The 15,280-nt window shown below is 41.3% G+C and overlaps 1 protein-coding gene across 3 annotated transcripts in view; it reads right to left on the bottom strand.

The window, feature by feature from the left end:
* HSD17B11 (hydroxysteroid 17-beta dehydrogenase 11) overlaps nt 1–13,105 on the bottom strand; it is a 39,430-nt gene extending 26,325 nt beyond the window's left edge. For 2 of the 3 annotated variants that reach the window (XM_081580811.1, XM_081580822.1), the window contains exons 1-3: nt 12,811–13,105; nt 4,462–4,569; nt 211–342 (exon numbers count right to left, since the gene is read on the bottom strand). In XM_081580811.1, the coding sequence (XP_081436937.1) occupies nt 211–342; nt 4,462–4,569; nt 12,811–13,020 (450 nt within the window). In that variant the 5' untranslated portion in view covers nt 13,021–13,105. The remainder of the gene's footprint in view (nt 1–210; nt 343–4,461; nt 4,570–12,810) is intronic. The other variant, XM_081580832.1, reaches the window with a different exon arrangement.
* Nucleotides 13,106–15,280: the final 2,175 nt, after the last annotated feature.

The raw sequence follows: 15,280 nt of genomic DNA, 5'->3' as shown, positions 1-15,280 counted from the left end.
ATTCATATTTTTTGAGAGAAGGGAAGAATGATTGATAGGATTTGGTCACAGGATGTAAAATGATTTCTTTGTATAAATGTTATTCTAGGTATCTGGAGAAAACTTCAGTATTGATTTGATTCAACCTTATGTCTGCTGAAAGCTTTACTTTAAACTTAATCCTTGGGTTGCACAAAAGGGAATGTTTTTGGTAAAAGAAATCATACTTACCCAGAAATGTGCAAGGATATTAACTTCAAACGTCTTTTCAACCTGAGGGTCTTGTGTAGCGAACAAGTCTGATGTGTAGACTACACCAGCGTTATTTACTAAAATACTAACATCTCCAACTTCTGCCTTCACCTTCAAAAATAAAATTAAAATATTTGCAACATTTAGAGGTCTGGGAATAGGTCTGCATTCAGTGACTGTTAACCAAGTATAACTCTATTACATGTGAAAAAAAAGTAGTTTTGTAACCTATGTGTCAAGTGGGAAAAAAAAATTATTTTAAGTAGCTAATTTCAAAATGGCCCCACCTGTAAGTCTAATAGGTAGAAATTTTCTTTTGCAATTCAGTCTCTTGACTTTGCTCTCTATTGATTAGAACCCAAGAGGCATTTGGCTAACGTAAAGCTAACCAGTGATAGATAAACAACAATTCACAGCAGGGTGGGAGCTCCACTGAGAATAGTTCGGGTGGTCATGTGACCAATGGGGAGCAGCTGTAAATACAGATGAAGCTTCACTCGCTCAACCACTGCTCACCTCCTGTGCAGCCTGGTTCCTAACAGGTCATGGACCAGTAGCCCCCCAGCAGCTGGGGGACTGAAGGAGAGGTGGTATGTAACCCATTAAAGCTTTTCACTATGCTATGCATTTTACACGATTGCATTATTTACCCCATTTAATTCTCACCATGTTCATTGGAAGGTCTGATGTTGAAGCTGAAGCTCCAATACTTTGGCCACCTCATGCGAAGGGTTGACTCATTGGAAAAGACCCTAATGCTGGGTAGGATTGGGGGCGGGAGGAGAAGGGGACGACAGAGGATGAGATGGTTGGATGGCATCACCGACTCGATGAACATGGGTTTGGGTAGACTCCGGGAGTTGGTGATGGACAGAGAGGCCTGGCGTGCTGCAATTCATGGGGTCGCAGAGAGTCGGACACGACTGAGCGACTGAACTGAACTGAATTCTCACCATTCTACGGAGTAGTAACTCATATGCTCATTTTAAAGGTCAGAAACATGAAACACAGAAGGGCTGTTTCTTGCCCAAGGTCACATGGAGATGAAACTCTCCCAGATTCTCTGACCTCAGAGCCCAAGACAAGCCACTTCAGACAGAAAGGAAGTTGGAATGAAGGGCGGTCAGCACATCAAGAGGACATGAGTGTGTCACTGCTAAAGGCTCAGCAGTCAGAAATGAATTTCATCAGGTTGTATGTAAATTACTGAGTGGTCAAGCTGAGTGGTCTGGCCCTTGGCAAACACTACGTGTACCTGTATCCACGTCTCTAGCACAATATAAAAACTGTTGTTCAGAATAATGCCCGTAAGTTATTGAGAAAAACAGGACATTTTGTGTGGTTGAACTGATGAAGCTGCCATTATGCCTCCAAAGTAACAGGACTTAAGATATAAATTCATGACTTTCCTCGTGGCTCGGACAGTAAAGAATCTGCCTGCAATGCAGGAGACCCAGGTTTGATCCCTGGGTTGGAAAGATCCCTTGGAAAAGGAAACGGCAACCCACTCCAGTATTCTCTCCTGGGAAATCCCATGGACAGAAGAACCTGGCAGGCTATAGTCCATAGCGTCGCAGAGTCAGACATGACCGAGCACACACACACACTTCAGGGACAAGATATAAATTACTGTTTTATATTGCCAATGACACTCTTGACCTTATCTTCAACCTTGAGCTCCTCATTATCACATAACATCCCACCCTAGGGCTTTCACATTTCTTAATAAAGAAAGCAGGCTGAGAGTTTGTTTCGGTTGCATAAAAACCAAAAGAGCTACATTTAAAAGCTTACGTCAAAATATCTCATAATCACATCTCCATTGTGTAAACTCTGCTTAAGTATATAGTTTATCTTAGAATAATTTTAGTGAAAACACAATAGTTAAAACATATGGAATAGGTCCAAATAATAAAACTATCTTTTCCAAAAAGCCTTTGCCCAGATAAGTCTGGAAGTGAATGTATTCCATTTTAGGTAACTAGTAAATCCCCTTAACAATGGCCAATAACAAAATTACATAGATAGTACTGGTGATTTTATTAATTGGTGATTCTATTAATACTAACAACTATTCTTACAAAGTGGCTACTAAGTGCCAGGTACTTTTCTAAGAAGTCTGCATCATTAATCCAGTTAATCCTCATAACAACCCTATGAAGTAGGTACTGCTGCAATCCCTAGGTTGTAATTGAGAAAAGTTAGGCAGAGGAAAAAAAAGACCTTATATATTTAAACTGTAGGTTTGTGGATTTTTAAAAAAACTTTTATATAACAAACTTCAGTATAATAAACACATCCATTTAAAGGGTATGATGAAGAAAAAAGGCACAGAGAGGCTAAGCAACTTGCTCAAAGTTGCATAGTTACTATTAACTGAAAGCGCACTCATCTGTATGAAGGAGAATCACTGTTACCTTAAGTAAAACAGTCATTGTTGAATGCAGGTATTTGTTACCTACAGGCCTTGCTCTCACTGTACCTCTTTCTGGGAAAGTCATTTCCCATCACTTGCCTGGGTAATTTCTATTTATTCTTTTGACTTAGCTCAGGCATCACTAATAATAAAAAGGCATCAGTATGAAATTAAAAATTAAAATCTAAAAATAGAAGCTGGGACTTCCCTGGCAGTCCAGTGGCTAAGACTCCTAGCTTTCAATGCAGGGAGCACAGGTTTGATCCCTGGTTGGGAAACTAAGATCCCACATGCCGTGCAATGCGGCCAATAAAAAAATGAAAAGAGAAGTTAAAAAGGTTCCCAAACCTAACATTTCCTAAACAAAGAGATTCTGAAGTCTAGTAGAATTGGAATCTTCATACTGTACTGAATCAGAGTATCTAGAGGTGAGGTCCAGGAATGTGTATTTTTAAGAATTTTCCCAGGTTCAAATGACCTTTCTACCATTACAGTAATTAGTTAACAAGGATGTGCATAAATGCATTCAGCGTAAAACCCTAATGTATATAGCACATCTTGGTTGTATATAGAAGAGGAAAATAACGCTTTCTAGAAAAAGGTTTGTTGTTGTTGTTCAGTCACTAAGTCATGTCCGACTCTGCAACCCCCAAGGACTGCAGCACGCCAGACTTCCCCGTCCTTCAGTATCTCCTGGAGTTTGCTGAAACTCATGACCAGTGACTTAGCAGCAGCAGCATGACCATGGAGTTGGTGATGCCATCCAACCATCTTGTGCTCTGTTGCCCCCTTCATCTTCTGCCCTCAATCTTTTCCAGCATCAGAGTCTTTTCAAATGAGTCGGCTCTTTGCATCTGGTGGCCAAAGTATTGGAGCTTCAGCTTCAGAGTCAGTCCTTCCAATGAATATTCAGGGTTGATTTCCTTTAGGATTGACTGGTTTGATCTCCTTGTAGTCCAAGGGACTCTCAAGAGTCTTCTCCAGCACCACAGCTCGAAAGCATCAATTCTTTGGCACTCAGCCTTCTTTATGGTCTAACTCTCACACCTGTACATGACTACTGGAAAAACCATAGCTCTGACTATGTTGGCAAAGTGATGTTTCTGCTTTTTAATATGCTGTCTAGGTTTGTCACAGCTTTTTGTAGATTTACATATGATCAAAGCCTGATAGACAGTTTGGTTTATCCTAATTTACTAACCCAGTTCTTTTGACTGGGCTTCAGAAGATCCTGTCAGTGATTTTGCAGGTCATCAAAGATTCACCTGCAGCAGAATCAGATGGGCAAAGTATAGGTGTGTAGGGTGCCAAACATGCAGATTCCTGAGTTCAGCCCTTGGCCAACTACAAGAAAACCTCTAGGGTACATTTTTTTTAAAAATACTTATCAATTTGGCTGCGTTGGGCCTTGGTTGTGGCACGCAGACTTCTCTCTTGTTGCCTGCCGGCTCCAGACTCCACAGCTCAGTAGTAGCAGCGCCCTGGATTAGGTGCCTCATGACATGTGGGCTCTTTGTTCCCCAATCAAGGATCTAACCCGTGTCCCCTGCACTGCAAGGCAGATTCTCAACCACTGGGCCACCAGGGAAGTCCCCAGGGTGCATATTTATTTTTACCAAGTTCCCTGGAAAACTCCAGAACACACTCCAGTCTGGGAGCCTCAGTTCCAGGTTTGGGGTCTGCCACTGGCTAGCTGGGCAACCTTGGAGGAACCACAAAACTTCTGTTTACTTTGCCTACATCATAACTCGGTCATCTCCCAAATCCTCCCCAGTTCTGGCATGATACGATTGGAACCAAACTTAAAAGTTTACCTTCTTCGCAGAGCTGTAAATATCTTCTCGGTTACTGCAGTCTACCACAAAGGTATGAGCCTTTGCACCCAGTCTCTTGCATTCAACGGCTGTTTCCTCAAGTCCATGCTGCAAAAAGCAACGAAGGGCAAGAAGAGCAAGATAAATGACATGAGCAGATTATACACACAGCTGAAAATAGCTAAGGGTATTCAGATTCTCTGGTCTAGGACTGGACAAGAATTTAACTGATGTATTTTTGACAGGGGTATAGGCACACTTCACTCTCTGTACTACAACTAGTTTCTCTTATTTGGAACTGAATTGAAAGCAAGCTTGTAAAAGAAGACAAAAGTCTTAAAATACTGAGTGTGTATTCATGAATTTCACATACTTTTTTAAAATTAATTTTTACTGGAGTATAGTTGCTTTACAGTGTTGTCATACTCTGTGACTCTATGTATGTGTGTATTCCATGTGCATGCTAAGTCACTTCAGTCGTGTCCTACACGTTGTGACCCCATGGACTGCATTGCAAGTGGATTCTTTACAGTCTGAGCCACCAGGAAAGCCCTAACATTTAGGTAGGACCATATGAAATTGCTACTGCTTTGGAATAAGGGACTGAGTATTGGCAGTTTCATATGGTTCAAACTAATTTATTGTGTTAAGTATAATAATATAAAGAGAGTTATGGAAATAAGGAGGAGTGTGCAATGTAATTCTAGAAGAGGCCCCTGAGCTGGTGAGGAGAGCAGGCAGGTAAAAAGAGGGGAAAGGGCATGCCAGCAGTGTAAGCACAGGCATGCCAGGAGAAAGGTCCTACAAGATAAGCAGTAGCAGATTGTTGTTGTTGGGTCATAATGTTCAAGGCCAGCAAGAGCCCAGATTAAAGGGCAATAGATATATTACATTTTATTCAAAAAGTTAGTGTAGAACCACTGATTAAATTACAGAATCGAATTTGTGTATTCTATTGATTACTCTTTCTAATGTATGGAGGACAGGGACCTCCCTGGTGGTCCAGTGGTTAAGAATCAGCCTTGCAATGCAGGGGACAGGAGTTCAATTCCTGGTTGGGGAATGAAGATCCCACATGCGGAGAAGCAACTACACACACCTGTCGCAACTACTGAACCTGTGTCCGTGAGCCACAACAAAAGATCCCCCGTGATGCAACAAAGATCCCACGTGCTGCAATGGAGACACGACACAGCCAAATAAACTTGTTTAAAAAAAAATGTACAGAGGACAGATTTTAGGGGTCAACACTGAAGGAAGAGAGAAAAGTTAGTTGGCAGTTTCAGAACAGATGATACAAGTTTGAATTGTGGTTCCAGTTGAAAGGGTGTAGAGAAGAAAATAATCTTTAAAATGTATCTCCAGGAGGCAAAAACATCAGGATTTGGTGACTGGATGAAAAAGATGGGAGGGGACCAAGGCTGATGCACTTAATTTTCAGTTTTGGTCCTTGGCTACATGTCAGCTGGCGATCACAAGAAGAGAGCAGACTTGAGACAAGCAGTGATGATCTCAATTGGGGGCATTGCTTTTGAGCCACCTTAAATTCAGGATCAAATCGTAGGGTTCTGTTTTTTGCCTCACCAAAAGAAGCAACTAAGCGCAACTAAGTGAACTAGGATCCTAGTTCCCTGACCAGAAATGGAACCTGTGACCCCCACACTGGAACGGCAGGGTCTTAACCACTGGACCACTAGGGAAGTCCGTGTCTTTGTTTTTGCTTGTTTGTTGGCTTGCTCTTGATCCACTGTTTAACTTTTCTATGAACGTCTCAAAAGACACCTTGGGGAGAGGTTTAGTCTGTGTATCCTGTATGCCCAGACTATTTTCAGCTAGTACACAAGTGAACAGGCTCACTACACTGACTCGCAGTAAATGTAGTAACACTACACTGACCTGCAATAAATAGCATAACAGAATTTACTACATTTTTCCATGGGGCGAATGGGTAAACAGAACACCTGTGTGCAAATTTGCTTGGAAACAGCAATTGCTTTTGCAGTAAAACCAAATTTGGACAGCTATGGAAAGAAGTAGCAGTTTGTGCAGTGAACTTATTGGGGCGGTTAAAGGTAACAGGGTGTTTTCCCTTTGCCGAAATCTCCCACACAAATTGTATTCAATAGTATACTGTGCTTTGGAGCACTTACTCCCCAAGAGACATCAAGATAGCTCAGGAGGAATTTCCTGGCAGCCCAGCGGTCAAAACTTGGCGCTTTCACTGCCAGGGTCCGGGTTCAATTCCTGGGCCAGGAACTAAGATTTACAAACCAAGCAGCACAGCCAAAAGAAAAAAATAACAAGCAAAAACAAAAAAATATCTCATATAACCCTTATGTTGGGCGTCCCAAATGGCTCAGTGGTAAAGATTCCTTCTGCCAATGCAGGAGATGTGAGTTTAATCCCTGGGTGGGGAAGATCTCCTGGAGAAGGAAATGGTAACCCACTCCAGTATTCTTGCTGGATAGGACTTAGCAACTAAACAGCAACCCTTAGGTTACTTTCCTGTATCTAACAGACAGCTTTTAACACTTTTCTGAAAAGTATATTTTATTAATGTGGAATATACATATGATGCAATACTATTTAGCCTTCCAAAGGAATAAAATTTTGACACATTCTACAAAATGGTTGAATCTTGAGGATATTAAGCTAAGGGAAATAAGCCAGATACAAATGGCCAAATATTATATAATTCAAGTTATCTAAGCTACCTAGAGGAGTCAAATTCACAGAAATAGAAAGTAGAATGGTGGCTACCAGGGGCTAGGGGAGAGAGAAGTGGGGAGAATTTGTTTAAAGGTAGAGTTACCATTTGGGATGATGCAAAAGTTCTAGAGATGGAAAATAGAGATCATTGCTTGACATTTATGAATGTATTAATACTTAATGATACTGTACTTAAAAATCGCTAAAATGAAAAAATTTACGTTATATATATTTTACCACAATTAAAAAAAAAGATAAAAGGCATGTTGACTGGTTTTGGTGGTGGTGGGGGTCTTACCTTTATGAGATTCAGGCCTTATTTGGAGCAAATTTTATAATAAAATCCATTTACCATTTATTTTATTTTCAGAGATTTGCTCATTACTGGTTGGCTTTCTCTGTCAGTGGACAGAGTGTATAGAGGCAAAGAGGTCCTTCCTTTACATGAGCAGCCTCACTTTTCCTGAATTTCCTTGGTCTTCCTCTCTTAGGGCCTAGGTCTCCTTTCCACCCCTTCTGAACTATGCAACAAATTCAAGTTCTGAATTCCTCCAGAAAAAAATTTTAGACAGTGTCCAAGTTCATTGCATGCTCAGTCACTAAGTTGTGTCTGACTCTTTGTGATCCCATGGACTGTAGCCTGCCAGGCTCCTCTGTCCATGGGATTTCCCAGCAAGAATACTGGAGTGGGTTGCTATTTGCTACTCCAGGGGATCTTCCTGACCCAGGGATCAAACCCAAATCTCCTGCATCTCCTGCATTGGCAGGAGGATTCTCTACCACTGAGCCATGTGGGAAGCCCTAATAGTAAATCATTAATATCAGCTGAGTATTTAACTGAATAACTGACGTGAACTTCTTTTGATAGTTGGGACTGATCTTTGCATCACATTCTTGTGGGATTATATGCAGGAAGACATGAACAATAGTTTGCAGTGTAGCATTATCTGCATAGTAATCAGAAAAAAATGAAAACAACTCTAAATATTCATCACTATGTGAATAGAGAAATAAATTTTAGAAGATTCATACAAAGTCATAATTGTACAGCATGTAGAATAATCTAGAGTTAGAAATAAAAACTTAAAGACCAAAAAAAGAAAAAATCAAAAAAATATTGGGACTTTGCTGGCAGCCCAGTGGTTAAGAGTCAGTGCTTCTACCGCAGGAGGGTCAGGTTCAATCCCTGATCGGGAAACTAAGATCCCACATAGAAAAAAATAAAAGATAAGCAGACTTGCAGAAAGAATGCATGCCTCCCTTAACATTTTTCTCAGCACAGTGAAACTCCTCATCATTATTCAGGATTTCCCTTGGTAACCTTTTTCCCCCTAATGTATTGAATTCAGTTCTCAAATTTAGATCCTGGGCTCTTTAGTCTTCATGAATCACTCTTTGCCCTCTATCCCCACTACTAAAACCGTCTGCCCATTACCTAGATTACTAACCATGTTTTTCTAATTCTTTCTAATACTATTTTCCAATTCTTCATTAATCCACTTCATCATTCAATAAAAAATCTTTGCAATAAAGATTTGGAAAGTCATGTGTGAGGCTCTTTGCAACCCCATCAACTGCAGCATGCCAGGCTTCCTTGTCCTTCACTATCTCCCGGAGTTTGCTCAAACCCATGACCACTGAGTTGGTGATGCCATCCAACCATTTCATCTTCTGTTGCCCTCTTCTCCTGGTCTCAATTTTTCCCAGTATCAGGGTCTTTTCCAATGTGTTGGCTCTTAGCATCAGGTGGCCAAAGTACTGGAGCTTCAGCTTCAGCATCAGTCCTTCCAATGAATAGTCAGGTTTGATTTCCTTTAGGATTGACTGGTTTGATCTCATTGCTGTCCAAGGGACTCTCAAGAGTCTTCTCCAGGACCACAGTTCAAAAGTTTCAATTTTTCAGTGCTCAACCTTCTTTACAGTCCCAACTTTCCCATCTGATATATGACTACTGGAAAAACTATAGCTTTGACTATATGAATCTTTGTCGGTAAAGTGATGTCTCTGCTTTTTAATACGCTGTCAAATATATACTATGTGCTCACTCCTTTTTGTAAATGTATCTTTCCAAGCTTACCTAATCAAATATGGGGGTGAGAATGGTCAGGAAATAATGGATTGGGACTTCCCTGGTAGTCTAGCTAAAACTCTTCACCTTCCAATGAAGGCAGCGCAGGTTGGATCCCTGGTTGGGGAACTAAGATCCCACTTGTGTGCAGTGCAGTCAAAAGAAAAAAAGAAATATGGGATTATCTGCATAAAACAGAATGAATCATTCATGGCATTAGCCTCAGTAGAGTAAAAAAGGAGAAGACATTCTCAATCCCTCCCTAAATTCAAATTCTTTTGTTGACTTCATGATGAATATGAAGACTATGTCCCTCACATTCTGAGATGGATATTGTTGGAGATTGTTGGAGAATTGGAGACTGTTATCCTTGCCACTTGAGTTAACTCTTGAAACTGCCCTTTGGGAACAATCTTTGTTCCCTAGGTGAGAAGAATTTGATATGGCCCTTCCCTACCCTTTCAATTGGGTCATAAAACAATCTTAAAACTCTCCTTCAGATTCTTTCTCATTCTCCACAGATCTACCAGTCCAGAGCTTTACCTCTCCAGGTTCTGCTGCCTGGCCTGCTTGAAATTTTCACCTATTCTCCTTCCCCAGTCAGGTTTAGTGGTTCTCAGACTTTCGTAATCTTAAAATCTGTAAGCTCCATGAAAAGTAGACGGGTGAATATACTGAACTAGGATTGCCAAACTTTTATTTAGCCAATTAAGGACATTAAAAACTAACACAGCAGCTATTTATATTTACTATCACTGTAATTTCATTAAATAAATAGATATATATAGATAGAAGGGGACGACAGAGTACGAGATGGTTGGATGGCATCATCGACTCAATGGATGTGAGTACAAGCAAGCCCCTGGAGATGGAGAAGGATAGGGAAGCTTGGTGTGCTTCAGTCCATGGGGTTGCAAAGAGTTGGACATGACTGAGCAACTGAATACTAGATTTATATCTATATATATAATCCACCCAAGAGTAGGAAGAACATCATCTCAAAGTAAAAGATAAATTATTTAAATTAAATGAATTTAACATAATACACGCTCCCTATATTATCCTTAATTTTCTGACCACGTCTGCTACTACCAGCTGGTCTGACAAGCTGGCATTATCTCTTACCTGAAGTGAAGTGAAAGTTGCTCAGTCGTGTCCGACTCTGCGACCGCATAGATTACAGCCCACCAGGCTCCTCTGTCCATGGGCTTCTTCAGGCAAGAATACTGAAGTGGGTTGCCATTTCCTTCTCCAGGGGATCTTCCCAACCCAGTGATTAAACCCTAGTCTCCTGTATTACAGGCAGATTCTTTACCATCTGAGCCACCAGGGAAGACATTCATACCTAAAATACATCCTAATTCCACCAAGTCACATTTCAAACACTCACCAGCCACAAGTGGCTGGTGACTAATATTTACTATTGCACCCAAACAACAGTAGCACAGAGCTTTCTTTCACTTCTCTCCCTACTGTGCCAGGCTTTGCCTTTGTGGATCCCTCTCGGCAGAGATAAGCCAGGGACACACTGTACTCTCAACCTCATCTGACTTTGACTCAACTGCCTCCATCTAGGTGAGGCCTTCTGAGTAAGATCAACACTCCCACCTCTGCCACCCCCACAGTACAGGCAGAGTCCCTATCCTCTTTCATGTTTTATTTTTCAATTATACTTAACAACATCCAACAATTACACATTTTATTATATACTGTTTATTGTCCCTAGCTCATAATGTTTTCCTAACTGCTGTATCATCAGTTCTGCATTAGAACAGAGTCTGGCATATAGTAGGTGCTCAATAAATATTTGTTGAGTGATGGAGAAGGAAATGGCAACCTACTCCAGTATTCTTGCCTGTAGAATCCCATGGACAGAGGAGCCTGGCAGGCTACAGTCCATGGGGTCGCAAGAGTCGGACACGACTTAGCGACTAAACCACCACCACCAAATGTGCTTCACTCCAGATCAGAAAAAAGTTTGTACAAACTAGCACCAGGCTCTGGGAGTCACAAATCTAGATGCATAACCAAACTTATACATTTTTGAACTTTAGCTTAAACTAAGTTTTGTGAAGGAATAATCATAACTAACACTTAGTGTGCTTACCATGTGGCAGACACTACACTACATGCTTTGCATGCATTATTTATTTCCCATCCCTCTAAGGAAAGGATGCTCATCATATTGGTTTTGCAGTAAAGGAACCTAAGGCTCTAAGAAGCTACCCATGATGCTGAGTAAGTTAGCCATGAAGTGTGGAGTTCATCTGACCACACCACTCTGCCTGCCACTTACTGCTGTGACCACGTCCAGAGGAGGTTGGGCCTAGTTTCCACCTTTCACTGACATGTAATTATTTATGCTTATTTCCCTACGAGATTGAGAGCAGGGGACTCTATCTCTTGTTTGCCACTGTGCTCTTCACACCTGGGCAACAGACAGTGAATGGTCTCTGTTGACGGCATCTCAATCACCCACTCACTGGATAGCTCTTGTGCCTGTGTATTAAGCTGCTTCAGTGTGTCAGACTCTTTTCGACCCTATAAACTGTAGCCTGCCAGGCTGTTCTGTCCATGGAATTCTCTAGGCAAGAATATTGGGGTGGGTTGCCATGCCCTCCTCCAAGGGATATCCCCCACTCAGGGACTGAACCCACATCTCCTGTGGCTGCTGCATTTCAGGTGGATTCTTTCCCTCTGAGTCACCAGGGAAGCCAGGTTAGCTCTCAGCCAACCTCAGCCCCCTGAATTCTTGTTTACAGCATTGGATGTTGTATAAGGGATGGTGTTTCTTGGCATCGTGTGGCTCCCCTAAACCCCTTTGTCCATCCAACACTGGTCAAATAATAAAAGGTATGAGTCTAAGTCCATCTCCCTTCTTTAGGGTACACCTATTCTGGGAATTACATTGAAAGTTTTTTTTTTCTTCATTGTTTTTAACTCAAAGGTGAGTTAAAAATTTCTCTTGGAAATTACTATGACAGAGTAATGTTGCTTTCTGTTGGGTATCTTTTAAACATATTTATCTCAGTAGCTGTAAGATTTTTCTCTTAATAGGTGCAAATCTCTTTTTTAACACACTAGCTAAAACTATGACTTTTCCTACAGGATAAGGTAAGAGGGATCAGGGACTTCCCGGGTGGTCCAATAGTTAAGGCTCCACCCTCCCAATGTAGAGGGCACAGGTTTGATCCCTGGTTGGGGCACAGGTTCGATCTCTGGTTGAGGAAGATCCCACATGCTGCCCAGCAGTCAAAAAATAAAAGCCAGAGGGATTAGTGAAATCAGGTTCAACGAGTTGGACACGACTGAGCGACTGAACTGAACTGAAGATAAATTTACAATGTCAAATTAGTGATAAGCAGTAACTGGAAATCTTACATCCTCTAGGTTCGCTTATCATGTGAACATCAACACATTAATTAATGCATGTTTTTCCCCCCTTCTATAAAATGGCAATACTAGTAATTTTTTTCCTACCTACTTAACAGAGATGCTGTAAGGGGCTGTTGCCAGCAAAATGCAACACAGATGAAAGGTACTAGAAAGTAAAACACAGTAAGCACTATTACCTTATTTATATCCCACAGGACCAGCTTGCACTTAAGTTTGGCAAATTCGTAGGCAGTCTGCTTGCCAATTCCGTGTCCAGCTCCAGTAATCAGGACGATCTCTCCGGTGACTGATTTTCTCTTCTTAGGAATGAAAAGCTTCAGGAGAGACTCTACGATGCAGACGAGCAGAAAGGGCAGAAGCAGGAAGCTGGCCAGAAAGAAGTTCATCCTTTTTTGTTGCTCCGAGCTTTGGGTATATTTCGTTTTACCAGTCACTCTAAATTGCTTCCGGGAGATTGTTCCGTCAAAGACTGGCGAGAATAAAAGCGAGAAGAAGTAAGGGCTCCCTTATCGCAGAAAAACAAACAGCTCCGAAACCCTTCCTTCCGCTGGGCTGGGCTTGGCTAGGTCTTTTGCAATTGGCTCAGGCTGCAGTGCGGAGCGACTGCTCGCCAGCTCAAGAATCTGGGAGGGACAAAACCTAGCCAAGAGCTAAGCTTCCTAGTTGTGGGTGCGCCTCCAGGCTTATCTTTTCCTCACTTTCTCTTGCTCCCGCGGGCCGACCTTGGAGGGTTAGTTGCCACTTGTTTTGGTAAACGTGATCAATTCCTTTTAAATTTACAAGGCTAACTGCCCGTGTCCTCAGTCCAGAGGCTTTCTTGAAACTTGACGGTTCCCCCACCCTGGTTAAGGGATGCGAATGTAGTTTCTTGTTTAAAAGGAACCTCGGAAGAAGGCCAATTGTTCTCGCTGGCTGAGAAAAGGAAGCTATAGCAGATTTCAGTTTGAGCTCTGCACAGGTTTCTGGAGGACGAGGAAGTTTTGTCCTTTCAAGGGCAGCAACAATCAAGCCCCAGCAAAATTCTGATCATATTCGGGGAGACTGTTTCCACAAGAAAGAATAGGATTTGGATAAGTTTTTATTTCACTCCATCTATTAGAACTTGCAAAAAACATATATTATGCTTTAATTATTGTATCTTTATCCAGGTTAAAAACATCATTGCCCCCCAGATAAATAATAAAGTGGGAAGAAGATCACCTTGCCTAAAGATTACCTATGTAGTCTTGTTTAGTAGCTTCTGTGTGTGAGTATTCAATATGTAAGTGGTGATTTAAACAAAAATCTTACGTATTGTTTATTGAAAGAAAAGACCCAACTCTGGTCTCATGTGAAGGAAGAGCTTAATGAATGTCCCTTATATGTATTTTAAAAATTCAGTTCTTTTTTTAAAAATTAATTTTTATTGGAGTATATTTGCTTTACAATGTTGTGTTGGTTTCTCCTGTGCAGCAAAGTGAATGAGCTGTAGGTATACATATGTCCCTTCTGTTTTGGATTTCCTTCCCATTTAGGTCACCACAGAGCACTGAGTGGGATTCCCTGAGCTATACAACAGGTTCTCATTAGTTATCTATCAATTCAGTTCTTTTATTCTAAAAAAATATATATATTTTTTTAATTTATTTGTTCTTGGCTGCACTGGGTCTTCGTTGCTGGGTGGGCTTTTCTCTAGTTGCAGTGCTTGAGCTTCTCATTGCGGTGGCTTCTCTTGTTGTGGACGGGCTCTCGGGTGAGTGGGCTTCAGTGGCTGCGGCTCCCTGGCTCTAAAGCACAGGTGCAATAGTTGTGGCACACTGGCTTAGTTGCTCTGAGACATGTGGGATCTTCCCCGATGAGGGATCAAACCCGTGTCTCCTGCATTGGCAGACGGATTCTTTACCACTGAGCCACCAGAGAAGCCCCTCAATTCAGTTCTTGACAGTAATTGAATTGGGGCTTTTCGTGAGACACTACGGTGCTTGGAAAGAGACTTCTGTCATGTGGGTCACTAATGGTCACCCTTTATATTTAAGAGTCAGGGAGATCACAGAAAATGGAAGTTCACAAATAATTCACACTCATTTCTCCCTCTTATTTAAACAGCCCTACACTGTTACAGGGGATAAAGTGACAGTTCCACAATGTAGAATTCCATTATAGATTTCCTGAAAATTCTGAGTAGTCTCTGCAATTTTTTCTTGTAGCTGCCAAATCCAAGTTTATTACAGTACAGTACCTTTCACAGCGGAGATTTATGTCTTGCTTTCAGGAAGACAGAGAGGAGAGTATTCTCATACCAGCTATTTCTCAAGTAGTTCTAATGGATTCAAAACAAAAGGTCATGAAACTTAAATACACAGGTCAGTGAAGAAAGTTCCCCGTTACTGTAAAGAATACTGAGGAGGACTGTGCAGAAATGATGACTAGGTTGTGATGAAGGAGGTACTTCCAATAGTTATCTTGTCATTCTGGGATAGAAGCCTTCACTCCTGGCTCTGAAGTCTGAATGTTAGAGCTGGAGGAATTTAGATGTTAGCTTATCCAACTGGGTCTTTTTTCTTTAGTAAGTATTGAATCTATGAATTCAAAGTAATGAATATGTCTGATTTGAAATGGTTCAACAGGAAAGATAACAAAAAGACAGTCTCTAGTCCTACACTGTTT

This window comes from Giraffa tippelskirchi, chromosome 1 (genome assembly GCF_054371585.1).
Source record: "Giraffa tippelskirchi isolate mGirTip1 chromosome 1, T2T-mGirTip1v1.2.pri, whole genome shotgun sequence".
Taxonomy (NCBI): domain Eukaryota; kingdom Metazoa; phylum Chordata; class Mammalia; order Artiodactyla; family Giraffidae; genus Giraffa; species Giraffa tippelskirchi.
This window is presented reverse-complemented; position numbering and strand designations above follow the sequence as displayed.